Raw genomic sequence first — 27,413 nt, forward strand, 5'->3', positions numbered from 1 at the left:
TTCTTTTCTATGTAAGTCTCTTTCTGGCCGGGATCATGGTCCTTTTCTTTTAAAGGACTTCTTTTATCATTTCTTGCCAGGCAGCTTCCTGGTGACACAGTCCCTCCGTGGTGTGTCTGAGAGTCTCTATTTCTCTTCACTCTGAGGCTGAGTTTTCAGGACATGGCTGTAGGTTGGGGGGCTTTCACCTCAACACTTCTAAGTGTTTTGCTCCACGCTCTTCCTTGAATACTTTCTGAGCAGTTGGATATATTGTGTCTCTGTTCCCAGAGGCAGGGCTTCTTCCACTGGCCCCTTTAGGGTGTGTGTGTTTGATGGTGGTTCTGTTTTGGTGTTGGCTTGGCTTTCTCTTGGTGCTGCAGTTTGGATTCCTGGAGGCTGAGGCTGGGTGGAGTTGTTTTGTTGTTCCTTCTGCTTGAAGTTCTCTGAGCCACTTTGATTTGGTACTAATTTGGGAAGTTCTCCTCTTCCGTGGATTCCCATCTTGTCTACATGACACCTCTTATCTTCCCACAGTTCTTAGATGTTGGTTCTTTCTCTCCCTGTCTCCCTCCCCCTCAGCCTCTCGCCCTCTCCCTCTCCCTCTCCTCCTTTCCCTCTCCATCTCCCCCTCTCCCCCTCTACCTCTCCCTTCTCCTCCCCCACTCCTCTGCTTGTCTCCCTTTCTCTCTCCCTGTCTCCCTCTCCCTTGTTGCCCCCTCCTTCTCTCTCTCTCTTTCCCTCTCCCTCTCCATCTCCCTCTCCCTGTCTCCCTCATCTCCCTCTCCCTCTCCCTCTCCCTCTTCTCCCTCTCCCTCTCCCTATCTTGCTTTGCTTTCGTGTTTTGGAAGCTGAGACATTCTTTGCTCAGTGGAGTCCAGTATGTTAATGAGCTCATCAAAGCTCTTCCTCATTTGTGTCCCACCATTTTGTGTCTCCATCTCTTTCTGCCTTGTCCCCTCTGCTGGTGCCTGTTCTCTGTCTTTCCATGAGAGCCCTTGGCAGGTTAGTCGTGGTTGTTTGAGGGGTTCCTGGTCTGAGTGTCCCAGCATCCCTCCTGGTGGGAGTCTAGTGTCCGTGCTTGCTCCTCTCTCAGGCCTTTGCCTTTTAGTCTGCCTTGTAACTCTAGCACTGGGGAAGGGAGCTCGTGGAAATAGGCCTTGAGGAGTGTCCAGGAGTGGGAGGCAAGCTTTCTGTGGCCCCTCCAGCGGGTCCCTGTCTCCTGAGCCTGCATCCTGGGCTGGGAATGTCCCTAGTGCTTCTCCCTGTTGCCCTCTTAGGTGGAACAGCAGGACTCAGGGTGCTGGAGCTGGTTGCCTGCCTTCCCCCAGGTGACACAGGCTCTGGTGATTCCCAGTTGTTCAGACTCTGATAAAGCAGTTTCTCTAGAGGGCAGCCTTGTTAGGAACAGAATGCTCTGGCATATGTCAGAAAGGTCCAGAAACATGAGGAACCTGGAGACAGTCTCAGTGGGAACACTGAACTCCTGCAGCTGAAACCCACAAAGGTGGAGGGCCCCTGTGATCTGGCGGTGGTTCTGAGTTTTTCTTTTTCTTTTTTCTGTTTCTTTTTTCTTTTCTTTTTTTTTTTTTTTTTTTTTTTGGTACTGGGGGTTAAACTCAGGACATCACTCTGCAGAACAAGCTCTGCCCACTGGGTTCCCTCCCTGGAGTTTTCAATATTCAACTTGCCTACTGAGCCTCCAGAAATCCATCAATTACAACCTGCCTTTGCCAAGACTAGTATACACATTTTCATAGCAGCTTTGTTTATAGACAAGAACTGGAAACAGTGTAGATGTCTATCAGCAGGTGAGTGGATGCAGACTCCCCAGGCCCACCTTATGAGACAGTTGATCACTCAAAAATAGGAAAGGGTGAGCTATTGGCACTTAACCTTGATGATGCTCAAAATAATTATGTTGAAAGAAGCCAGATTTAAAAAAAAAAATAAAACATGCTGTATGATTCCGTTTATTGAAACTTCTAGAAAGTATATAGTAACAAAAAGCAGATCAGGGGTCACCTGGAGATGTGAGGGGGGATGGTGGAGGTGTGAAGGGATTGCAGAGAGGCAGGAGGAAACTTTTAGGGTGATAGACATGTTGTTTACATTGATTGTGGTGCCCTCACAGCTGATGCATAGTATTGGAACTCAGCAGAGTGTGCTTGAAATGTGCAGGTTGCTGCCCTTCATTGAAACTGTTTTTTGAAATTAGCTACAACCAACAGGGGACAGAGAAGCCCCCAAGTGGTCTCTTCCTTTACTGAAGACTATGATGTAGAAATTGATTGCAGAAGAAATCTCTTTCCTGTCCATGCAATGTTTTGAGCTTATCAGTGCTTAACTCCTGCGTGGCTAAATCGATCCTGCTTCAAATGCTGGGCGAGATCTTCAGGGGTGTAAGTACCACGTAGGCAACATGATGCCAAAGCGAGGTCTGTGCCCCCAGATGCAGGTCCCTTCCCTCATGCATCAATCCTTTGGGGATTCCAAGGCCTTTGGAAAGAAAGTTGAGGGGTCCTGGGAGCAAAGAGGGTTGGGGATGTGCCAAGGGATGAGTAGGAGGTGCGCACTGGGAGGAGGACACTCCACACGGGCCTCCACTGTGCACCCAGTGTTCCACGAGGCTGGTTCAGAGCCAGGGCTGCAGGCCAGGCACATCTGGGAACATTGCAGGTTCAGGGGACTCTGCCGAGCCTAGAGAAGGGGATACTGGTGCTGAGCAGCATATATCAGGGAAATCGGTCGCTCCCACCTGACTGATCCCTTTCCAGGGCAGTCTTGGGGCCCTGCTGCAGGGACACCCAGTGAGGATGCTCGAGGAAACCTTTCTGTCCAGGAACGGGGTGGGGCTGGTGAGGGCTGGGGTCCTAGGGCGAGCTGGCTGCAGCTTTTTACCTGAAGTCCCCCTGTCCCGCCCCTTGATGATCCTCCTGGAGTCGGGCCCCAAGTGACTTCTCCCTTGGCAGCCTTTGGGAGGCACCGAGGAACTGTCTGGGGCCCTGTCCCTGAGGGCCACAGGGCTTTCAGTGTTTGCTGACTTGAGTCTTGGGGAGTTTGTAAGGAGGACTCCAGCCCTCCACCTCTACCCACCGACATCCAATGGATGGCTAAAGGCAGAATTAGAAGGGCAGCATCTCTGCCTCAATATATGGCCCATCCATCCCCTTTGCCTGAGTCACCTTGGATTTGTTACTGGACCCTGCTGGCTTCATCAGTGCCCACCAGCACAAGGAACAGGAAAAAAAAAAAAAAAGAAAGAAAAAGGAAAAAATCAAGAACTTTGATCAAACTGGGGAGAAGCAGCCAGAAGGCTTGGAAGAAGCCCCTGACCCACAGAAGTGGTTACAGTTTATAGAAACAAAACCCAAGTGATCTACATACGTGAATTTCCTTGGCCTGAAGAAAAGCAAAAATGGGAAAAACACAGAAAATGCCTAGGCAGATGGCCTGTGCCCAGGCCTGAGGAAGGGCAGGACCCATCTTAGCTTTCCTGGCTCCTGAGGTGGGAGTAGGGTTGCAGCCCGTCTCTATTTTCAGCAGAAGAAAGTTGCTCTTAATTCAGAATCCAGACCCCCATCCCCATGCAGTCTGTTTCATGTCCCAGGAACAAGGTCTGATTGATGTGCATCTGAGAGCCAAAGCAGGTGACACAGCTCTCCTGACAAGGCACCACCTGGCCAATCCTGGGAAGATGGACAGACCTCAACTGGTCAGGACCACCTGCTTTGGCAGCTGTGCAAAGCCCAAGCCCTTGCCCTCATTCCCCTCTCTATAAAAGCTCCAAGTCATTGTCACCCCCTGAAAACAGGCTAAGATGTGGGTCCCCTGCCTTCCCCGTGTGGCTGCACTGATAAAAGTTCCTTTCCTGCTGGGCATGGTGGTGCATGCCTGCAATCCCAGAGATTCTCGGGAGGCTGAGGCAGGAAGATCACTTGAGGTCAACCTTGGTGATTTTGTGAGACCCTCAGCAATGTAGCAAGACCCCTTCTCAAAACAAGAATAAAAAGGATTGGGGTGTGCTCAGTGGTAAGGCACCCGGGTTCAATTCCTAGTCCTTTACCTGGAGCTGAAGCTCCCTTCCTCCTTTTCTTTTGCGGGTTAAAGCTTCCCCTATGCATTCAGTGTCATTGGACTTGGAGTTATCATTGACCCAACTCAGAAGTTCCCATCTCTGGTATCTCCACCTCCTCTTGGTACTGGGGATTGGACCAGGGGCTCTGCCACTGAGCTACATCCTCAGCCCTTTTAATTCTTTATCTTAAGACAGTGCCTCAATAAGTTGCTAAACCTGGCCTCAAACCCACAATCCTCCTGCCTCAGCCTCCTGAGTCACTCTAGCACAGGTGGGTGCCACTGTGCTCGGCCTGTGGTTGCATTTGGATGCAGTCCAAGCTGCTGCAGGTTTGAGGAATGTTCTGTGGGCATCTATATAACAGTACCTGGACGGGGGTGCTTTCTGCAGGGGGCGCCAGACCCTCTCGCTGTTTTTTTCTGTGGATGTCTGCCTGGCCTGTAGTGGGGTGGTCACAGGACATTCAGGAGAGATCTAGGGCACTGGGCAGTGCCCTCCATCCAGCAGGTGACCTGGCAGGAAGAGCCCTTGCAGCAGGGAAGTGGGGTGGCACTCTGTAGGTGAAAGCACAGAGGTCTCTGATGACTAGTGACTAACAATGTGAAGCAGAAACATCCCATGAACTTCATGTTCAAGTACAAAGCTGGCTAGGATGACTGGGTGGCATTGCAATCTCCTGAAGGTCCTTCTTGGATTCATACAAAAAGAGAGAGCGAGGGACTAAGGGGCAGGAAGGAAACACAACTTTTTCAAACACTGAGATCTGGAGTCCAGCTCCTGCCATGTAGTCAGTGAATGAATGGATAATAATTGTTTTTACGGGACCATGTGACCTGGGGCTGCTCGGCTTCCTGTGGGCCCTCAGCATCCCTATGTATAAAGCAGGGGCACAGACCAAGGGTGCTGTCAGCTTTCTGTTGCTGTGACAAAGCATCTGAGAGAATCCCCTTAAAAGGAAACAGGGTTTCTTTTGGCTCACGGCTGCATAGGTCTCAGTCCATGGCACCTTAGCCCTGTTGCTTTGGGCCTGTGGCAGCACAGTAGGACATCCTGGCAGCTGGAGCACATGACAGAGGAGGCTGCTCATCTCTGGGTAACTGGGAAGAGGGTGGGTAGGACTGGGCTGGGTCCCAATATCCCCCTCAAGGTCACACCCCTAATGATCTCATTCCTTCCAGGAGGCCCCACCTACTAAAGTTTCCATTATGTCCCAAGGGCCACAGGCTGGTGACCAAGCCTTTAGCACATGGGCAATGGGGACATTTGACATCCAAACCACAATACCAAGTGATCATTAGCTGGGGGCTAACCCCTGGTCTCCGGGCCAACCCCTCCCCACAGCCCAGGCCTGGGGAGATTGACTGCATTCTGCAGGACACCCACTGCAGGCAGCTGCCTCAGCCCAGGGAAGTCCTTAGCAGAGGCTCTTTTATTTCACGGGGGGTGGTACCAGTGATTGATCTCAGGGATGCTTGACCACTGAACCCCATCCCCAGCCCAATTTTGAATTTGATTTAGGCTCAGGGTCTCACTGATTTGCTTAGTGCCTTGCCATTGCTAAGGCTGATTTTGAAATTTTTGATCCTCCTGCCTCAGCCTCCCGAGGTGCAGGGATTCCAGGAGTGCACCACTGCGTTGGCCAAGGGGCTCCTTTTGGGCAGTGGGGTTTCCTTGGAGAGAAAGCTGACCCTGTCCTGGGGTCATCCCTGATTTGCCCACACAGCAAAGCTTTGTTACTTTTTCTTTTCTCTGGAGGGCAACTCAATTCATACCTAGTAAACATAGCCCCACAGGTTCTCTGATTAAGAATAGTGCAGAGCTGGGGGGCAGTGGTACATGCTTGTAATCCCAGACACTCTGGAGGCTGAGGCTGGAGGATGGCATGTTTGAAGCCAACCTTAGCCATTTAGTGAGGCTCTGAGCAACTCAGTGAGACTCTGTCTGTAATGAAGTATTTTAAAAAGGGCTGGGGATGTGGCTCAGTGGTAAAGCACCCCTTGGTTCAACCCCTGGTACCAAAAGAGAGAGAGAGAGAGAAGTGAAGAAATAAGGGAAATCAAAACTCAAGCTAAGATCTTAACCCTGCAAACGCAGCTGGTAGAGAAACGTGCTGAATTCAGGGCTATGAGGATTCACCTCACCAAGACTCAGGTAGCAAATGCTCTCCAAACCTGTCACCCTCAGGGCTGGGTGAGCTCTGCGGTAGAGCACTTGCCTAGCATGTGCAAGGCCCTGGGTTCAATGCCCAGTGCGGCAACAAAAAGAATTTCAAAACCCCATGTGATCTTCAGGTTTAGGGAGAGCAGTCAGAGCAGCTGTCTGCCCCAGAGACTGGGCCTGGGAGGATGCCAGGGGGCTCATCAAAGGTCCGGGGAATTGCCACCAGTGCGGCCAAGGTCACTCCTAGATGGCAAAATGAAACCTGTGAGCCACGTTTTCTGTGACTCTCAGGAATCCCTTCCACACCTCTGTCCTTAAAACAGGGAAGAGTAATAATGTCACTCAGTCCCTTTGTAGTGCTGGGACCACAGTGGTCTTTAGAGGAGATCTCATGGCTGCCCTGGGTCACCCCCTGCTTCACATCCCCTTGGTGACCAGTGGTCTCTTCCCACCTGAATGCTGTCCAGACCCGACTCCTGGGGTGCAAGCCTTCCCCTCCACCCTTTACCAGTGCTCACCAGCTGCCCTGGGGCATGGGAGGCTGTGACCCAGGCTTGGGTAGGGCTTCCCCCTTAGCCAGAGCCGTCCTGAGAGCCCCAGGCTGCAGCCCCAGCCTGGAAGTGGCTGCCTGGAACAGAGCAGGAGGTTGCTCCCTGTGGCCCCTCTGGCCCCTCTCTTCCTCCTGTGGAAGGAGCATGTGAGGAATGGCTTGTCCTTAACCCTGTGCAGAAGCTTCCAAAGAAACCGCTTCAAAGCCCTGGAGCAGGGGAGGGTTTTGAAAGGTTTGTGGAGCCATCTGAGAAGAAATGGCAGAACTTCAGAGATGAACAAGAGAGCAGGAGTTCCAAGCCTCTTTCGATGGAGTTTCTAGCAAAACAGGATGTTGGTTGCAGGAGCCAGATGCAAGCCAGGCTCAGATGACCCCATGGAGTACCATCAGGCGACCAATGGCCACTTGAAAACTGTATCGTAAAAGAGCTTCCAGTCCTGAAGCGCAAACTATGCCAGGGGCCTCCAGGCTAAATGACAGAAGCAGGCACACAATGACACATGGCCTGTGACCTCACTCATGGAGAGTATAATACAGATGTACCATAGAAGTAGAAAACATTATTGTGACCAATATTTTCATAATGATGATTGTTAGGATGGCCTTTCATGTTGGTTGTGATAATTGACAGCTGTCATTTTACAAATAATGTTGATCAAACGCTCCCTCTGGGCCATGCTCTAGGCCAGCCACTCTACCTGCCTTGCCTACCTGATCCTCACAGTGTCCCCAAGAAGCCAACACAACAAACCAGAAAGCACAATGTCCCTGCTAGCAAGTGCAGGACCTAAGTCTTGAACCCAGACACAGAGACCAACCAAATTCAATGAAATATTTACTGGAATACTGGTAGAAATCTAGGAGAAGAGGCTGTGGCCTAGAAATGGGGAGGGTTGGCTTCAATCCTCAAAACCCAAAGCTGTCAAGATGGTTCAATTGACCATCCACGTTAGAAACTACTCTCCAACGAAATATGCCCCAAACATTGTCAAAACAGAGGGACCGATTGGGAGGAAATGGCAACCCAGTAGAACAGGAGGCACGAGGAGAAACACAGATGAGCACTATGCACGGGAGGAGGTCACTGGAACACAGCTGGCAAGAAGATGAACACAGGCTCAAATGATGTGTTTTATTTATTTATTTTTTACCCAAATTAAGGATGTTGATAATATGTGCTGGGAGGGGATAGGAAGATAAGCTTTTTTCATACACTTTGGAGGCACATTTAACATTATCCATGAAACTTAAAAAATGCACGAACGCTATGCTCCCTACAACACAGAAATTCAGGTCTTGGGACGTGCCCTGGGAAGCTCCCAGAAGGAAGTTCATTTCAATGCCGTGTTAAATTATAAGACGTGTACAATGCAATGGCCATTGGCAGGAAGTCTGTGGCCACAGTGAATAAGGAGGCACGTGCTGACTGCAAGTTCTTAGGACCTGTGGGTGGAAAGAAGACCCTGGACCACATGTTTCAGCTGTGGGACACAGACACAGCCCTGAACATAGGCTGGTCCAGCGGCACTGTGCATCTCTCCAGATCCACACGGTGTGGAAACCGCAGCCATCACTTGGCTTTAGGGACAGTAGCTGAGGTGATTTTCTTTTCTGAGAGATAGGGGACCACGGGTGACTCCCTAATAGACAGATGACCAGAGCCACCTCTGGGGAGAGTCTGGGCCAGGAGGTGATGGGAGAAGAGGAATTCGATCATCTGTTTCCATTTTTCTGTGATTTGGTTCAAGTGGTAAAGCCCTGCTATTTATTAATTAATGGATCAAATAGGTTCATCATTGTTTTAGAGTACAATTAGGTGCCTTCAAACTTTAGGCTACATGGGCACATTTGAGAACGGTTCCAGCCATTCTCTCATCCTTTGGGTCATTCCCCTCCTATGTCCTGTGAGACATTTTCTATGTGAGGCTTGAAGAAGAAGAAGAAGAGAATATTCTGTAAAGAAAACCTTATGATCTGTGCATTATAAAATTGAATGGGTTCATTCAGAAATCAGAAGTTCTATTGAAAGCTCTTTGCATGAGGCAAATAAAACTTATTTTTAGGCATCCTGGTGAAGACAAGGTTTTATCTTTTTGTCTCATGTCTGTGTTTTTCTTTTTATTTGTTAGAATGAAATCCATAGGTTGGCAGACCATTCTATCAGATGTGTACCTAGATGACATTTCAATTACCCACTTTTACATGGTAGACATTTTGTACATGAACACTGCCTGTCTGCAACTTTTTTTAAAACAGGACTGGGCTCAGGAGCCCAAATACCAATGTTAGCTGGAACATGTTCTCCAGTTTGGCCTATCTGTCAGTATTCCCTGAGGTCATCTGTTCCATGAGCTTCGTTACTCCTGCTCCCTCACCAGCTTTCATAGAAACCACATGCTGTCTATGAGTCAGAGACACCAATCTCACAACATAGCATTCTTTGAGTATCCAAAGTCCCACTTTTCACTTCGCCATGCCTGACATTGTCGGTAATATTTACCGGCAAATGTGAGATTTTCAAAGATCCAATTCTATGTGCTCCTTTCTCAAAGAGCCTTAGGCAGGGCTATAGCATACATAAATATGAAGGAAAGGCCTAGTTTTTAAAATGTCATCCATCGAATAGTTGACACATATCTGAGATATTTTTTTATTTTGGAGGAGGTATTATTTAATAGGGAAATCCAACAGCTACATGATAGTGAAATGAGAAGTCTTGCATCCATTTTATTCTTTGTGATGATTTTGATGAGTAAGGATAAGATACTTCCTTGTTCCAATGAAGATGTTGCCCACTTCTGTGAATGGATGCACCGTGTCACCCACTACTTGCATATCTGCATGTTGTGCTTGACATTACCATCGTACTCGGCAGGTGGCAGAAAGTCAATACTGAAGTTCAGCTCTGGTGTTCTAGCAGCTGTGCTGCAGATCCTTGGTGTGCCACCTTGTGCAATCCATGCTGCTCTGTTCATGTTCCTATTGACTTCCTGGTGATGAGCATCATGGTCTCCTGGTCTTGAGAATGGCCAAGCATTTCTCTGTGAATGTGGAAGGTGGGCATGTGGAAGGCTTCAGGGAGGAGGGATCATTGATCATGTACTCTAATCCATGTGCCTGTTTAATGACCTGTTTTTCTTCTTGGGTTTTAAGGGAGACACTGCCCTCAAACACTTCTGTGCAGCTGGGAATGCAGGCTTCTGCTTCACCTTGAAGGAAGCATTCATGAATCCTTTCCAGAAGACATGAGAAGAGAGAGTGAGCCTCTGGTAACATGCAGGTTCCTTGCATTGCCCATGGGCTAGAGGAGAGAAGAGTTGCTTCATGAGATTTGATCCCCTTTTTCCTGAAAAGTTCCACACGGAGGTGAGTCCCCAGCATGTTTAGACATCATTTCAGACATCTTTGTTGATGGAAATGAATCACACCCCCTGATGATGTGGAAGAGCTGAAGATGGGTTTGCTATGAATTTTCTATTTCATTTCTCAGGGCCTGAGTCAAGCCAGCCATTGTGCTGTCAGCGCATGAGCTGCTGGTCAAATGTGAGGAAGTGGTCTTGCTTTATGAAAACACCATCCTGAGTCAGTGAGCCAGAGGCAGCCTGCAGTCCCTGTTTTCCTGTAAAGGCAGATTGCTGTGGATGGCCTCTGGCCTCATAATGCAGCCCTGCTCAGAGTAGGGGATTGAGGGTCCAGGCAGATCCCAGTTCCTTTTGACCTTTATTGCCATTGGGCCACCCCAGGGTCCTTGGACTCTACCTGGTCTTCTGGCCTGGGTCAGGGCATGTGAGGTTTGGAATCCCCCTCTGTGGCAGGATCCCAGGCCCCCCAGCCACTTGAGGGCAGCACATCCTTCCCTAATTGTGTTAGAGGGGGAGGATTCTCCCGCCCATCCTCATCCATGCTCATCCCTCATTTTGTAGCTTCGCACCTTAGGACCTTTATTCATTGACTTACGCTAAGATGAGTCAATCAGCAGTCTCCCAAGGGTTTACATTGTGGTAATTGACACCGAACATCTGTTTTGTAATTAAACCATTTTGGAGGACACAGTTGAGTGGCATTAAGCATGTTCATGTTGGTGTATAGGCGTCACCACCATGCATCTCCAGAAGTCACGTGGACATACTCTTGCCATCAATGCAGAATTCTAGTGCCCTTGAGGCCCAGGAAAAGAACATTGTACTTTATCTTTTTATGAACCTGATAATTGAGAATCTGAGATAAGTGAAATCCTACAAAATTTGCCTTTCTCTGGACACGATCATTTTCAAGGGATGCAGTTCACCCCCACTCGTGGGCATATCAGGTCCACTGCTAACTCGGCGGGTGTTTCAATTGCACTCTCGGTGACGGTGGTGACTGTGTGCACATGAGCTGTGTGTCCAGCTCAGATCCCAGGATCTAGGGTCTTTGGTTCCACGCAGCCTATAGGTTGCCTGTTCCTCCAGGTGTCTGCAGGCCAGTGGCACGAAGGCCCTGGGCCTGGTGGTTTCTTTAGGTGAGTGCAATACGTGTCCACAGTGTGGTGGGACATGATGGACTATAAATAGAAGCAATGCCTGGATACTCCTGGGATCTCAGTAGGCTCAGCCTGTGTGCTGAGAATTGTTGTGACCTCCTAATTAATGGAACCCCAGAATCCCAGAGAAAAGGGCAAGTCCAGAGCAGTGGAACCTCACTGTCTCTGAGAGAACTTTTGGGGTGGGGGGCCGGGATACATTGATGTGAGGACGCTGATGCAGAGTCACGTGCTCCGAATCCAGGTAGAGGTGCTCAGGAACAGCCTGGGCTGGCACGTGGGTTCCCCACCTGCACACCTGTGGAACATCTCGGGGCTCTGATTAGCACAGCAGCCTGACCACGTGAGGGCATCTGCTGTCTCTGCGTACAGTGAGCTGGGTTTTCTTCACGTCCCTCAACAATTCCACATAACACCAGCTCTGAACCCAGAGTCCTGGGCACTTAGTTGAGGCTCCATCAGCTCCCACCTCTCTCTACCTGACAGAGCCCTCCTGGCTCCCTCTGCACTCATTACATTGAAGATGAAACCCTGGAGGGTGGGACTTCCCGTCATCCAGAAGTTCCCAAACACATTCCACTGTTCCTGGAACTCAAATGGTTGGGGGGGCCACAAGCACCCTGGAATCCATGTGTGGGAACCATGGTAGTATAATCAAGAAACAGGAAGGAGAGGGGTTGGACTGATCAGTACAGATGGCAGGGCCTAGTACAGAGTGGAACGGAGAGTTCTCACCCGGGGTGATTGTTGTGATGTGCACAAATGCTCTGCTGGTGCTGGGGTGCCCGCATGGTTTCTGGGGTCTTGAAAGGCTACAGATGCCCACAGAGTGTTCTCAGATGCACAGTGGGAGGCCCGTTGCAATATGTACATGTGGAAGAAGTAGGAGACCCCCTTAGTGTGGAGGTGCCATCTAGAAGGCAGCCTCACTTCTCTGAAAAAGTTGATTGGAAAAAAAGGGTCCGTACCTGTGCCCAAAGGGCCATATATGCTCCTGGAAGTTGGTGGTGGAAATAGTTCTCCATCCATTAATCACTCCCTCACTCACTAATGTCCTTGTGTCCTTGAGAAAGGCTCTCCCTGTCCTGGTTTTCCTGAATAGAAATCCTCTTGCCTCTTGGGTGAATAGGGTTATGGGTTGTGCAGAGGGTGGTGGTTTACTGAGCATCTTAGAGACTGTCCTTTATGGAGCCTAATGATCCCAACTGGGGAATGAGGCCAGGGTCCTAACTGTGGTTAGTGTGAGGACACCATGGGTTCAGAGAGGGAAAGAAGGACAAGGGAATCTCAGATGTCCCTTCATGGCCCCTGGAGTTAGAGGACTTACCCCTTTGCACCTGGGATCAGGAGACCTCATTTCCTCGAGGACACGCACACTCAGACGTTAATCTTGAGTGTGGGTTCCTTTCTGGGGTCCAGGGCTGTTGTTAGCCACCAGGAATGACAGTGCTCTCCATGCTGAGTGGAGCCAGTTTTTGCCAGGAAAGAGCCCGTGGTCACGCCTTGTGCAAAGCACCCCACGCCAGGGGCTCCCATCCCTACATTCCTGTCCTGAAAGGAAACCACTCAGAGGCAAGGTGGGTCCAACCACCTCCCATGTGTTCACTCATCACTGTGTTCCAGCATCACCCCAGTTCACAGTCCTGATGGGATTGGATGTGGCTCAGAATGTCACCTTCATGAGCTCTACCCTGCCACAGCTGCAGTTCTGCAGTGGGAGAAACTCAAAACCTCAAAACACATGCACATGAAAGAAAAGAGCAAGAGCCAGAGCCCAAACAGGGCCACATGTGGCAAGGACAGCTGGAGTGCCTAGGTTGGGACTCAGAATTATGTCAGTGGGGTGGCATTGCTGCTGACACCAGCGTGATAACAGAGAGCCAGCCCTGCTCATTTTGCGGAGCAGTGTGTTGGGGAAGGCAGAAGAAATTGAGAGGCAGGATTGAGTTTGGCCCTAGGAGGAGGTTGGGTAAAAGGCCAGTGTGAGTTGGAGGGCCTGGGCAGATAGAGAGAGGCCAGGGCACACCCCAAAGCCTGGAGACTGCACTTGATGTCCAGGGTTGTGAAACACCACCTCCCCTCTTACTCACAACTGAGAGCAAGGGGCATTGATGAGTTCAGTTTGTGTGTGGCTGCATCCAAGGTGGCTCGGCTAGGCACCTCTGTTTCCTTGACTCAGGAGGCTGGGAGTCCAGGCTCCACTGAGGCTGGGCTGGGAGGATCGGACTCTGAGTTTATGCCTGTGTTCCTGGTAGGATCCATGTTGGCTGAGCCTCAGTGTTTTTGCAATGAGAGGATGGGTGACTGTCATGTCTTTATCACAGGACACACTTGCTAAATGGATTTGTTTGCTCTGGGGAGGAAAGAGAGAGAAGGGAGTGGTGCTGGAGACAGGGATGCAGACAGGGGTCATAGACTTGGCATAACTCAGTCTTGGAGGTGATATCCCATCACCTGTACCCACTTCAATTCCCATGAATGCAGAGGCTGAGCCCCCTTGAGGTGAGGGGTGAACCGGTTCTGGGCAGCAGGATGCTGTGGTACCTCGGAGTCTCTGTGAGACCCCAACACTAGACACACTTGGCCCTTTTGAAATCTTAGGAGAAGCCTTGGGAAGTTGTATGGCAGAGGGGAGCAGCCTCTGCATCTCAGTCCCCTCCAACTTGCCATGGTGTAGAGAGGGAACTGCAGCCACGATGGGACGGACATTGGCCACGTCCCTGTGTGGGACACAGGCCTGATTGAGTTGGGGTGCATTCTTTGTCTCTGCCCTTCTTGTGATTGTCCCATCTCTACATTTGTGCTTTAGCCACCTGTGAGTCCCATCTCTGGTTTCAGAGAGAATAGAGGGTGTTATGGGCCAATAGACACAATAAACCCTAGAGATTAGATGCTACCCTACTTTCCAGAAAAGACTGGGCACACCATGAGTTGCACAATGATGGGACCAGGGTCCAAAAGCTGCTGAGAGGGAAGGACTGGTTGTGAATGCATTTTTGAAGGCTCCAAGCTGGAACTCTAGTGGCACCAAGCAGGGCAGATGCTGGTGGGGATGTTTGGGTAGTTGTTGGTGAACACCTGCGCACCTGAGATGTTTAGGCATGGAGGAGAAATCAGCAGCTCATAGGGCTTTTGAAAGTGGTCTTATGTGAAAAGAGGCTCAGGTATGGGCACAGGAAATGACATCATTTCCTTGACAATGGATCAAACAGAACATGGAACCCTGGTATCCAGGCACCCACTTAACTGACCAAGCCATCCGAGCTCATTTGGTTGGAGAAACTGGAGGGAGAAGGATGTTCTCCTGTGGTTGCAAACAATGCCGAGCCTCAGGCTCCCAGGAATCTCAGGGGGGCCAACTAGCCCTTTTGTGGATGCACTGGGTGAGGCTTCATCTTAGACGCCAGAGCCTCTGGCGATTGTCGCAGAGGAGCTCAAGAGTAACAGTGAGTAGCACAGGGCAGGTGAGCCCAGCAGGCCCTCTAGTCTGATCCCTGATGAATGGCCCAGGACTCCTATTCTGACTGTGTGTGTGTGGGTGTGTGTGGGTGTGTGTTTGTACTGATGGGAACTGTCCCATTGTGCTTTGACTCTAGTGTATTGGCACAAGTCATTTTTCTGTTTGTCACCATTTCCATTTTAAACCAACATTCTTGGTCCCAACACAGGGTGAAAATGATGAGAACACGGAGGAGCCCTTCAGGGTACAGAGCCTTGAACCTTACAGGCAGGACCAGCTTAGGAATGAGCTCCTGCCTGTCATTTGTGGGAGGAACCTACATTTCAGCGGCAACATGGGGTTAATCTCCTGGGATTCCATCCCCACCCATCAGGTGCTGGATCTCTTGTTCCCAAGGTAAGCACCAGACCACCAAGCCCAAGTGTGTAGCCCCCTCATGCCTGGGTCTTGGGGCTGCCATGTACCTCTCAGGGACCCAAAGGTTTGTGATACCTAATGAGATAGAGGACCACACTCATAGTGGAATGTCAGTCCCGAATGGGACGAGTCCTGGAGGTGCCTGCCACAGCCTTGCAAGGGGAGTGAACTCCGCTCTCAGGCAGAGAAACCATCCTGACTCCAGCTGATCCACAGAGGTCCGTGGAGCAGTCCCCACACACTGGGCACCACAGCTCAATGGTGTGCACTGAGCTCATTCCCAGGTGGACTCAGCGAGGCCAGGTGGTCTTTCTGGTGTGATATTGGCTTTGTGAAGAACGTAGATCTGTGCCAGAGGCGTCTCAAAACTCAGGCCTTGGGAAAAGCACTTTTGGGTTAATAAAGACATGTTAATTTCCATAGTGGGACAGAGCATCCTAGCTGGGACATAGCTGGACAGGGGCTTTGGACATGGCGGCTCCCACACCCAGAGATATGTGGGAATCAGCAGTTTGGGCTCATTCACTGATGAACATGGAGAAAGCACCCACTGTGTGAAGACACGTTTCCAGTCACATTTCATAATTCATTGAAAAATAGGGTGCAAATGACTGCCATTGTGTCCCTTTTCATGGGGGTCAGCCTCAAACCGCAGGTGCCATGAGTGCATATCCTACATGTGACTGCATCCCTGACTCCATGGGGCATAAGTGCACGTTGTCCTCTTCAGTGACTATGGTGGACCCCTGGACCAACTTCAACATGGAATGGGCTTGGGGTCAAGAGGGTGGGCTCCTGTTTCCAGAATAGGGACCTGCAAGGTGATTTGACTTGGGAAGGCTGAGGAAAGACTGCTCTCCCCAGTGTAGGGTCAGAGGTTTTCTCTGGAGGCCGTGGTGAAGGCAAGGCCAGGGTTTTGCTGACTCCACACCTTCCTCCCCACAGTGCCTCACCTTCCTTCCTGGGGACCTGGGTGAACCTCTACTCCGAGGCTTCCCATCAGCCTCCAGGCTTTCTGAGTCTGCAGCAGCTGCTATCCATGTGGCTCCTGCTGGGAGGCTTGAACCTGGAACACCAAGCACACCACCTCCTGGCCGCAATTGAAGATGGCAAATCAAGCCAGGCAAAGCCTGAGAGCCAGGCGGACTGTGGTGAGTACCTAAGGGTATATGAGGAAAGGTCCGACTGTTGTCCCACTGCAGGGAGTCTGTATGCCTGGTGTTGGGCTGGAAATTAGGACAAGCCTTTGTCCATTCAGGAAGTGACCCCAGTCTGCAAAGAGGTCCTGTGTGGGCCAAGGGCCTGAGTTCTTCCTGGCAGCAGAGGTATTGTCTGTCTGTGGGAAGGTCAGGGCAAGGCAGTCATGTTGGCATCTTTTCTCCTCTAGCTACAAGCTCAGTTCCTGTCACGGCTCCTCAGCCAACCCCAGAGCCAGAGCCTTCTCCCAGGGAAGGGGCAGAGCCGGAGTCCAGGACATCAGGGGTCTCTACTCGGTCCTCCCCAAGGCCCCAATATAACAAGCGGATGAGAGGCAGGTGCCTCATTCACGTCTACCTGGAAAAGGAAAGGACAACACAGTATAGGAGCATCCTGGTGAGTCTTCGAGCAGGGGAGTCTCCTGGGAGCCCACAGTGGGGAAGACCGAGTCCACAGCAAACACTTTGGACTAGGCCTGTCTTCTTGAACTGGAGCTTCTGGAAGGTCAGGAAGGAGAGCAGAAAGTGAGCAAGAGAGAGGCGGGAGAGCAGCAGCATGCCAGGTCTGGGTGCGAGTGGGCCTGCGTGTTTTGGGATGTGCAGGTCAGAAGTGCAGGAGTGAGTGCTGGGTTCAGAGGAGGTCAGAGAAATATCGAGGGTACAGGCCATCCTCTACTGACCTTGGTATTGAGGAGGAGTATATTGAACCGTGGAGGTTGAAGCACAGGAGTTGGCAGTCATTTTCTTGTGTGTGGGAGGGGATATGTTGCTGGTTGAAGGGAAGGGAGCCATTGTAGAATGATTAGGGTGGGTAGGTGTGGGTCACAGAGAACTGGGGGCCTTGGAGGGGCCCATTAGTGTCCTAGTTTGCATGTATGTGAATAGAGATTTAGCGGCTCTCTCTGCAGAATTTTCCTGGGTGTGGAGTATCCATCATGAGACTCTGGTGTCCACCTCCAGGGGAGCTATGTTGAACCACTGCACCTGCTGGGTCCGAACCTCCTGACACCCTAGCAAGCACTGACACTCTCGAGCCCAGCAGCTTCCATGCCTATCATTAAAGAGTCCTAGTGTGTGTTGTGCCCTGGCTGTCAGGACCAAAGCACCTAGGGTTTGTGCCTGGTCCACACAAAAATGCAGCTGCATCCCAGACCAGAGCAGGGATATGGAAGTGCACTGGACCATTCCTCCCATCTTGATGGGACTAGAGTGTGTCTGTACAAAGTCTTTTGGTCCTTATTCCCTTGTCCCTGTAGGGCATAGCAGGTTGAAGCAAACTCTTGTACCAAGATTGGACTAGAGGCTCATAGGAAGACCCCCACATGATCACATGAAGGCCTCAGGTAGCAGGGTATCAAGATGGTGCCCTTGTGTTGAGAGCTCACTTGTCTCTGATTGTCCTTGAGCACTGTCCTCTGGGTAGCTACTCCCAAATTCCCTCTCTGATGAGCTTTCTCCAACCCTGCTCAGGTGACCTGCCAGGACAGGGCTCCAGTCATCATCCGCAGGGCCTTAGATGCACACTTGCTCCAGCAGGAGGACCCAGAAAACTACGAGCTTCTGCAAATTCTCTCGAACCATCAGAGTAAGTGGAACCATCAGAGGGTAGGGAGCAGTGAGTCACAGTGGGCTCACGATAACTGGGAGCCAGAACACAGTGTGCATTGACCCAGTGCCCAGGATGAGTATGGTGGGACTTGTGCATAAAACAAAGTGTAATGATGGGGCATAAATCTGCAGGTTCTTCATGTTCCCCAGGGGCTGTGGACCTGCCTATCATGTGTTCTTTCCTTGGCCTGAGGAGGCATTGCAAAGCTATTATCCACAAGGGGCCAAGAAGAGAGGCTTCTTTGTCTTGTGTCAAAGAAGACAGACAACCACAGGGTGCCTACTTTGGTGGCCTTTCCTGACCTAGATGAGTACATGAGAAAAGCAGTTCAATGAAGAATCATTTCTGGCTTCCAATCTTTCTATTCATTGCAAACTGAGTTTACTTAGGACCAGAGGCCATTTCTAGAGAGAAGAGTGTGGTAGAATAGAACCCTTCACAGCTTGTAAACTCTTCTTGGAGAGAGAGAGAGAGAGAGAGAGAGAGAGAGAGAGAGAGAGAGAGAGAGAGAGAGAGAGAGAGAGAGAGAGAGAGAGAGAGAGAAAGAAGAAGAAGAAAGAGGAGGAGGAGGACGAGGAGGAGGAGGACGAGGAGGAGGAGGACAAGGATGAGGAGGACGAGGAGAAGGAGGACATGGAGGAGGAGAAGGAGAAGTAGAAAAATGAAAATAAGTTGAAGGAGGAGACCATGAATAAGAAGGTCAAGATGACTTTAAGAAGAAGCATGAGGAGAAGATGAAGAAGAACAAGAACAAGAAGGAGAAACACAAGCCGAACAAGAAGTATAACAATAAATTGATTAAAAATGTGAATGAGAATTAGACTCATGAGGAGAAAATGCAGAAGTGGGGAACTCAAGAGAAATATATATCTCTGGATGGCACAGCCCTGCTGTGGACATCCTCCACCTACGCTCAACACACCTCCAAACCATACCCCTCCAATTAGTGTAGCCCTGTATGAGTGGATGAATCCACTGGCAAGGTGGAGGCACCCACCATCAAGTGCTTTTCCATAAACCGACCTGTGATCATTGCTGCAGTGGGGAGAAAAATTTGAACACATGAGTCTTTGGGGACCAATCCAGATACAAACTCTAGCTGTTTGTCTTTGGTGGGTCCAACGTGAACTAAGAAGGTCTGGGGTACAAGGGGCTATTTCCTTGAAAGGTGTTCCTGTAGGGGACCTCCTGTGCATAGAGGGTCCTCAGGGAGGAATCAGTGGGGAGTCTTTGGTGCAACAGTAGCTGGATTCGGGGGCTCTCAGGTCTGTGTGTGAGACCTGAGCTGGCAGAGGCTCTCAGTTGTGGGGGATGTTGGGTAGTGTATTACTTGAGTGTCACCTACCACGCCTCTGCCCCTGCCTCTCCAGAGCTGAGGATCCCTGCTGATGGAAACGTATATTACGCCCTGGATGGCAGAGTGGATTATAACTTTCTTCTTCGGGAAACAGCTGCCAGCAAGTTGTTTAAAGTCAAGCCAAAGGAGGTAAACAGCCACCTTCTTCAGTCTTTACTCCTGGTGCCACTCCACATCCTCCAAGGGGACAAGAACCTCAGGTTCTGGATGGATGTTGTAGAATGCCCACAGAGCCAACTGCCAGGCTGGGTGGGGTGCAGGTGCTGGGCTTTGCTGATGTTGTCATCCCCCACAGTTCTTGGAGCCTTCTGTGGCAGTGGCATCCAGGATCCCAGCAGCTGTGAGCAGCAGCTCTGCGGTGGCTGCAGGACCATTGCCCCAGGCCACCCAAACCAATGAGTGGTGCGTGAGAAAAGTCACCAGTAGCAGCTCCTCACTGCTTCACTCCAGCGACCAGGTGGAAGACAGCCGCTTTGTCCACGTCCTCCTAGAGGGACAGAGCCTGAGGGAGACAAAGCGCATCCTGGTAAGCCCGACAGCAGGGCTGCCTCCTGGGTGTCCCCACAGTGGAAGGCAGGAGACACAGCTAACCCTGGGGCTGTGGTGGGAAATTAAGAAGAGAGAGGTCAGTCTTAAGGGCTTGACCTGAGTGGGGAGAGCCTCAGCATGCCCAGCTGCAGCGGTGAGTGGGCCTGTGTATTGTGGGTTTGGCAGGCCAGAAGTGCAGACGGAAGTGCTGTGGACAGATGAAGGCAGAGATATGTCCAGGGTGCAGGCTGCAGTGCCTAGAACTTGGTATTCTCAATGAGTGAGGTTGGAGCAGCGGAGCTGGCAGTGACTTGTCACATGTGTAGGAGGGGGTGTGTTCCTGGTGGCAGGGAAGAGAACCTCCTTAGCATGACTAGGTGTGAAAATTTGGGGTCGGGATCACCTGGGGGGGTCATGCCAAACTTCGGAATGTCAGTCTTTGCATGTATGTAAATACGGAGCTAAAGGGGTTCTTGGCAGAATTTCTATGGATGTGCAGTAGACACGCTAATGCTGCAGGTGTCCAGCTGCAGAGGAGACATGTTCAGTGACTGCCAGTGCTGAGTCAAGTACATCATTAGAACCAGACCCGCACCGAGCTTCCAGAGCCCAGGGCCTCTCCAGGCTATCATGAAGCACTCAAGTGCACACTCTTGTATCTGAGTCTGTTTTGTGTAGTGGCAGTCAGGACCAAAATTTTCAGTGCATCTGCCTCTTCCACCCACAAAGGCAGCCTGCATCCCAGAGCACACTTGGTGCGCAGATCCCTGGCCCATTGCTGTCATCTCAGTGAGATGAGAGTGTGTCTGTGCATAGGCAGTTTGGTCCTTTGACCTGAGTGGAATGTGGCTCCCCAGGGGGAGGGGAGATGGCAGGTACAGGCAGATATTTGTACCAGGATTGTTCTAGTAGCACGTTGCAAGAACCCAGGGGGTATATGGAGGCCACACTCAGGTAGCAGGATAACAAGATTGTGCCCTTGTATATGTAGCTGAGATTTCTCCTGAATGTTTGACCACAGTCTTCTGGGTAGCTCCTCTAAAAGCCATTCTCTGATGACATTTGTCCCACCCTGATCTAGGTGACGTGTCAGGAGAGGGTGACAAGCCTCATCCGCAGGGCCTTGGACCAAAATTTGTTGCAGCATGAGGATGTGGACAACTTTGAGCTGCTGAGAATGATGTCTCTGCATGACAGTAAGTAGGACAATCAGACAGTGGGGAGACATGATCCACAGTGGGCTCAGGATAACTCACAGCCAAGAGAAAGTGGGCCTTGGCCCTAAAATAGCCAGAGTGTGGTGGGCCTGGTGCAGGAAACCAAGTGCAGTGATGGGCGTGTCCAGTGTGGACGAGTTCAATGAGGCCCCAGGCGGCTGCTGGACCTCTCTAAATGTGTTCTCCCCTGGACCTGGTCTGGCAATGCAAAGCTAATATCGATGAGGGCAAGGCAGAGAGAGGCTCAATCTATCATCAGTTTGGTTTATGGCTCACTGATAAGGATGCCTTCAAATGAAGAGGAGCAGAGCATGGGTCCTGATTGGATCAGCATTGCTATGGACGGAAGCCGCACAGGTCCCAATCCATGGCCAGGATATGAGAAGTCCTGCCTACTCAAGAATGTCAGGATTGCAGCAACTGGGAACAGGACTCAGTGAAGAGGAAGTCAAGGCCAGGGGACAGCCTGTTTGGGTTCTTTTTGGAACAATTCCAAGTCCTCTGTGCCTGGGTGCCCATCTCCTGAAGATATCAGAATGGCCAGGTTATTATTCCTTCCAGCAACAAAGAAGGGCATCTGAAGAACAGAGGCCACAATGCTGAGCTGTCCACAATGCCAGTGCTCTTTCCTTTCTTGTGAGCCCGACACTCCTAGCCTCCACCATCCCAGCCTGTCCACAGTAGAACACACCATCTGTCGAGCACGTAAGTGAGTTTTCCCATTTTCACACACTGCCTCATTTGAGTTGGCTCTGTCTCACACATGAGGAAGACTGAGGTGCAAGGAGCTGGGCAAGGGGCAGTGTCTGCGAATCTCAGGGACTTGGGAGGCAGTGCAGGGGGAAGGGGATTTCCAAACAGCCTCAGAAACTTAGGGAGACCCTGTACCCAAGTCAAAAGGCCTGGGAATGGTCTCAGTGCTTAAGTGCCTCTGGCTTTATCCCTAGTAAAAAAATAAGCCAGTCAAAAGGAATTACCAAACCGAGAATCTACAAAGGTGATTTCAGAAACAGACTTTCAACCCAAGCATCAGTTGAGAGCAGGCTCCAGACCAGGGGAGGTTTGTGTGTAAAAGACGTCAAAAGGGAGGACTACGGGGGGCCTGGAACCCACTAGGTGTGATGGCATCTATGCCTTATGGCAGGAGGGTGGCAGTGATGCTGGCCCTCTCCTAGATTTTGGAGACCTTGTTTTCATTGGGGAAGCTTTATGGAGGTGGAATCTATTTTAGCAATCCTGGTCCAGATGAGGTGCTGACTACCACAGGTAGAAGCCTATCCAGAATGCGGTGTCTGTTATTCAGTCTTTCCTGACTGTGACAATGACAAAGAAAGGAAGTCACTTGTCTTTGGTCTTGGTTTCACTCCTGGCCATTGATTGAGAACTGATTTCATCTTGGACTACTGAACAGAGGCTGCATCTGGGCAGAAGAGTGTGATAGATTTGAACTCCTCAGGACGCCCCACCATTGCCAGAGAAAGAAGGAGAAGGAGGAGGAGGAGAAAGAGACACTCCTGAGTGGGGAGAGGATCACACGATAAAGAGCAGGAGGCAGAAGAAGAAAAAGAAGGAGGTGAACAGAAGGAAGGGTGGAGGGAGATACACAAGAAGAAGAACAAGAAGGAATCATGTAAGAACAGGAAAAAGACCCAGAAAGAACTACAAGAAGATGCAGGACAGAAAGAAGAGCCAGAAGTAGAACAAGAACCAGAATAAAAGTACCAAGCAGACAGCTCCTGATGAGAAACAAGGGGAAGGAGAGCGATCCTAGAAAACAATAGAGTTCTCCAGGGCACCACCCTGCTCAAGTCCTCCCATGTCCATGCCCAACACACCTCTGATGGATACCACCTCCCCTCCGTGTATTCATCCATGAGTGGATTCATCCAGGGCAAGGGGATGAATTCCCCCACCATCCAACGCTTCCCTGAATGCCCATGTGTGAGCATGGCTGCCCTGGGGAGAAAGGCCTAAGCACAGGAGCCTTTGCCAATCCTGATGCAGATCCTGGCAGTGTCCCTTTGGCAGATCCAACCTGCACTGAGAAGTTCTGGGCCCAAGGTGCTGTTTCCATTGCCAGGTGCTCTTTTGGTTTAGAATCCTGTACATCATCTTCTCCAGGGAAGAATCACTGAGGGAGTCTTTGGTGGCACTGTAGCTGGATAGGAGGGCTCTCAATTCTGGTGCAGGCTCGCCCTGGCGGAGACTCTCAGGGGTTGTGGGTGTTTTGTGGTCTAATCCTTGAGTGCCACCTAACAATTCTCTCCACTTTGCTCTGCAGAAATCAAGGTCCCTGACCACTCACTGATGTATCTGTCCATGAATCCACAAATCAAATATTATTTCATCGTGAGGAAACGCCGCGAGGTCAAGGGAAAGGAGGTAAACACCTACCTTATTCAAGCTGTACTTGTGCTGCCATTCCACTCCCACCTGGGGAAATGAGAAGCCTGAGCACCTGGACATATGTGCTAGAAGCCCATAGAGCCAACTGACAGGCTGGGGTGGCTTTCTGTTTCTGGGTTTGCTGATGTTCCATCCCCCACAGTTCTCAGAATCAACCTGCAAGTCCTCCAGGCCGCTTTCCCACAAGCAGGTGGGAGACACCTGCTTAATTCGTGTCCACTTAGAAACACAAAGTCCAAAGATGGCCAAGACTGTTTTGGTAAGCCTGGGAGCAGGGGTGTCCCCTGGTGCTTACACCTGGGTGGGGAGCAGACACTGGTCCAATACCATGAACTACTCATGCCCTCTTGAATTTGGAGCTTCTGGATGATCAGGAGGATAGATGGGAATCAAGAAGGAAGAGGTCAGTGTGAAGGGCTGGAGCTGAGATGAGGGAGAGCAGCAGCTTGTCCACCGCCATGTCTGAGGGAGTCTGTGTGTCAGGTGGCAGCATGCAGTCCAGAAGGGCAGAGGCAGGTATGGGTGACAGATGAGAACAGGCCAGGACCTAGGTTGCAGGTTCCTCTGTATGGGATGCTGGCCTCTATGGAGCAGGACACCAGTATGAGGTTCTGCATGTTCCTTGAACAAGGAGCTGAGAGGGTCTCTCTGCAGAGTCAGTATGGATGTGGAGCAAGCACACTAAATGTCCAGGTAACCCAATGTTTACCCTTGGCGGAACAGGTGCCCTCGTACACCCCAGCCAGCACTGAGCCTCTGGAGGCCAGGAGCTCTCATGGCTCTCTTTCGTCACTCCTGTGTGTGGTCACGTTCCTGGGTCTGATTTGGGCCCTGGCAATCCAGACCAAAGCCTCTAGGTTTTGTGCCTAGGCCATTCCCAATGCCGCCTGCATCCTCGGGCAGACCTAGGATCTTGGAGGCTATTGTCCCATTCCTCCCAACTTGTGGGATGAGATTGCATCTGTATGCAGGTAGTGGGGTCCTTTCACTTGGAGAGGAGTGCAGCTCCACAAAGAGCAATGGCAGGTCCAGGAAGTCCTATGTACAAGGATTGGGCTAGTAGCCTATGGGAAGAGCCCACGCGATGAGCAGGAGGTCAGCCTCAGGTAGTAGGGTCATGGATGTTGCCCTTGTATTTAGAGTGGAGGTGCCTCCAGAATGCCCCTGCCCACTGTCCTTGAGTAGTCACTTCAAGGCCCATTTCCTGAAGGCCTGTCTTCCATGCTGCTCCAGGTGACCTGCCACGATCGGGCTCCTGTCGTCATCCGCAGGGCCCTCGAGCTACACTTGCTTACTCAGGAGAAGCCGGAGGAATATGAGCTGGGCCAAATCATCTCTCACCGTCAGAGTAAGTGGGACAATCAGATGACAGAGAGCAAGGGTCAGGATGTGGACTCAGGTCAACTCTTAGCACCAAAGAGCATTCTCTGACCCCCAAGAACACTCTAACAGGGTGTGTTGGGCTCGTGCACAAAGCCAACTGCACTTCTGCTGGTGTAAGCTCTCCAGGTGTTTTGGTATACCCCAGTGGCTAGTGCGGCTCCCCACCAGGTGCCCTGCCCAGGACATGAAGACGCATGCAAAGCTGACATCATTGAGGAGTGAGGAGGAAAGCCTCTTTCCAGGAGCAGTATGGTTCTGTGGTCTGAGATAGGAGTGGTTTCAGAGGAACATGGGAATGCATGGGCTAAAGATGGAACTGGCATTTTGTGGGCTGAAGCAGTAGGATTAAAAGCCTTCTGTGTGACCAGAAAACCACTGCCTGGGCAGAGCATTGCCAAGATTCTAGCAAGCAGTAACAGGATGAAATTGGGAAGAAAACACAGCCTGGGAGACAGCTTGAATCATCTGTTTTTGCATCAATTCCATGGTCTTCCGCACCTGAGTCCACTAGCCAAGGAGTGATCCCAATAGCCAGGTTATGATCCCTAACTAGAGTCAGATGAGGGCTTCCTGAGCACGTAGCCACAGAGCTCATCTGATAATAATGTCAGCGCTTTTTCATTGGTTGGTTGGTTGGCTTTTGTGAGCCAAACACCTCAGCAGCCATTATCCCAGCCTATGTACGCTGAAGACCACCATCCCAATGAGTTCTAGGATCACTTGTCTCCTATCTTAACCTTCTGTTAGGTTAGTAGAGTCTATGGAAGAGGAAGTCTGTCTGGGGCCTTGGTAGCCTAAGAAATTCATAGCAGAGATCCCCACATCCAACCCAGAAGGGATGGAGAACAGGCTCTAGGTTAGAGGAGGGCAACAGGAAAGAGGTGTTCAGAGGAAGGAGAAGCTGGCTGTTGTATTCCCCCACTCGGGGTCATGGCACCACTGGGCCATACACCATGTTGGAGGGAAGCAGGCCCTTTGCTGGTCTTTGGAATCATTGTTCTCAGGAGGGCAGCATTTGGAATGTGGCCTCCATTCTCAGAAGCCTGGTTCACATGGAAGCAGGCTCCACCAACGCAGAAGCGTGGCTCTAATGTGGTATCCGTGCAGGTCAGCCTGTCCTCACCGTGGCCATACTTGAGGAATCCTAGGCCTTTTCTCTGGGTTTCACAACTTTCTCTTTGGTTGTGCACTGAGGCTGTCCATAAAGCTCTAGTGTGTGGCAGTGGAGAGCTTCTCAGCCCTTGCCACAAAGGCATAGACTGGGAGAGAGAGAACAAGGCTGGGAGAGAGGGAGAGAGAGAAAGACGGAGAGGAGAAGGAGGACCTCTACTTGGAGAATGAGGATTCAGTGGAGCCAACAGGGACAAGGTACTGGTGCCCAGGGCGCACTCCTGTTTAGGTCTTCCTCCAAGCATGCTCAACCTTTCTTCCAGTTCCTCCCACCCCCCAGTAGTGTATTTATCTTGAATGAGAATTGCATGTTGACATCAGAGCACTCACCATCCAATGCTTCCTTCCAAACCCACCTGTGAAGATGGCTCATGTGGGGTCTGAATCTTCGGCACTTTTGTGGGAGATTTCAGATGCAAACCCTAGTGGTGTGCTTTGGCAGACGCAAGAGGACCTGGGATGTTTTGGAGTCCAAAGCCTTTGGTAGGAACAGACATTAGGTCTGTTGAAGTGCTCTGCCTAGTTCTTCCTCAGGGAGGACTGTGGAGGCTGTCTTGTTGGTATTGGTGCTGAATTGGAGAGCTCTCAGGTGTGTGGCTCAGTTCGTTTCTGGCACAGGCTCTCAGATGTTGGGGTGTCCCAGGGAGCACCTCCTGAGCCACCTTATTTTGTACACCCCTCTCTCCCCAGAGCTGAGGATTCCAGCGCAGGCCAACGTATTTTACGCAAAGAACCCTCACACGAAACCCAACTTCGTGCTGAGGAAAAGGAGCCTCTCCCAAAAGAATGATGAGTGGATCCAGCCTCAACCTCCCTCTCGTCCTGCAAAGAAGAAGGCTGCAGCCCTCCTGAGGATGCTTGCAAAACCATTCTGCTGCTGTGTGCCTGGGCGGGGCTGAGGCAGCCCAGGAATATTTACATTGATTACTATCTGCTTCAAAGTTTGAATCTATAGTTTGCCATTGTCTTTGACCTTGTTTAGTAACACAGTTGTTACTCTATCCTGTATTTGTTGTTCCCATTAATATATTATTATTTGAAAATATATATGTTTTTGTTACCTGATCTATTGTGATGATTTGTCACCTGATCTACTGTGATGGTTTTTGATCAAAATTGTGCATTTGATGATAATGAATGCCATGCATTTAGGAACCTGTAGACTCTAGACAATGAATGAATGTCTACTGTTGCATGGACTGGTCTGCAGAGTCCTGTAGCATTTAAGCTTGTGTGAGGGCTTCATAGGGCTTGCAAAAAGTCCGGGTCAGATGGTCCTGCATGAAGCTTAGCTCCTAGTGGTCTCCTCTACAGCATAAGGGCCAAGGAGAAACCCACTTCCACACAGAAGATGGGAAGCTACCTTATGAAGGTGATCGTA

General features: G+C 50.7%; 1 protein-coding gene across 2 annotated transcripts; it reads left to right on the forward strand.

The window, feature by feature from the left end:
• The first annotated feature begins 21 nt into the window (after positions 1 to 21).
• LOC144373611 (uncharacterized) lies at positions 22 to 27,097 on the forward strand. Of its 2 annotated transcripts, XR_013433220.1 has the most exons (12): positions 22 to 2,381; positions 9,921 to 10,133; positions 14,958 to 15,145; positions 16,112 to 16,317; positions 16,554 to 16,759; positions 17,833 to 17,947; positions 19,342 to 19,457; positions 19,624 to 19,854; positions 20,938 to 21,052; positions 23,355 to 23,455; positions 23,622 to 24,827; positions 26,723 to 27,097. XR_013433220.1 is itself a non-coding variant. In XM_078036653.1 (11 exons), exons 2-11 carry the CDS (start codon positions 10,092 to 10,094, stop codon positions 23,847 to 23,849), a joined length of 1,548 nt encoding a protein of 515 aa, XP_077892779.1. In that variant the 5' UTR covers positions 22 to 2,381; positions 9,921 to 10,091; the 3' UTR covers positions 23,850 to 27,097. The 2 variants fall into 2 exon arrangements, 1 of the variants encoding a protein (XP_077892779.1); XM_078036653.1 differs by having other exon boundaries at positions 23,622 to 27,097.
• Positions 27,098 to 27,413: the final 316 nt, after the last annotated feature.

This window comes from Ictidomys tridecemlineatus, unplaced genomic scaffold (genome assembly GCF_052094955.1).
Source record: "Ictidomys tridecemlineatus isolate mIctTri1 unplaced genomic scaffold, mIctTri1.hap1 Scaffold_444, whole genome shotgun sequence".
In the NCBI taxonomy this organism is placed as follows: Eukaryota; Metazoa; Chordata; class Mammalia; order Rodentia; family Sciuridae; genus Ictidomys; species Ictidomys tridecemlineatus.

Bases quoted from the DNA above. Each gene is read 5' to 3' on its own strand.
- LOC144373611 (XM_078036653.1), top strand. From the start codon at position 10,092: ATGAGATTTGATCCCCTTTTTCCTGAAAAGTTCCACACGGAG. The intron at 15,146-16,111 runs GTAAGCACCAGA...TCCTCCCCACAG, and splicing joins CTGGATCTCTTGTTCCCAAG to TGCCTCACCTTCCTTCCTGG. The intron at 21,053-23,354 runs GTAAGTAGGACA...TTTGCTCTGCAG, and splicing joins AATGATGTCTCTGCATGACA to AAATCAAGGTCCCTGACCAC.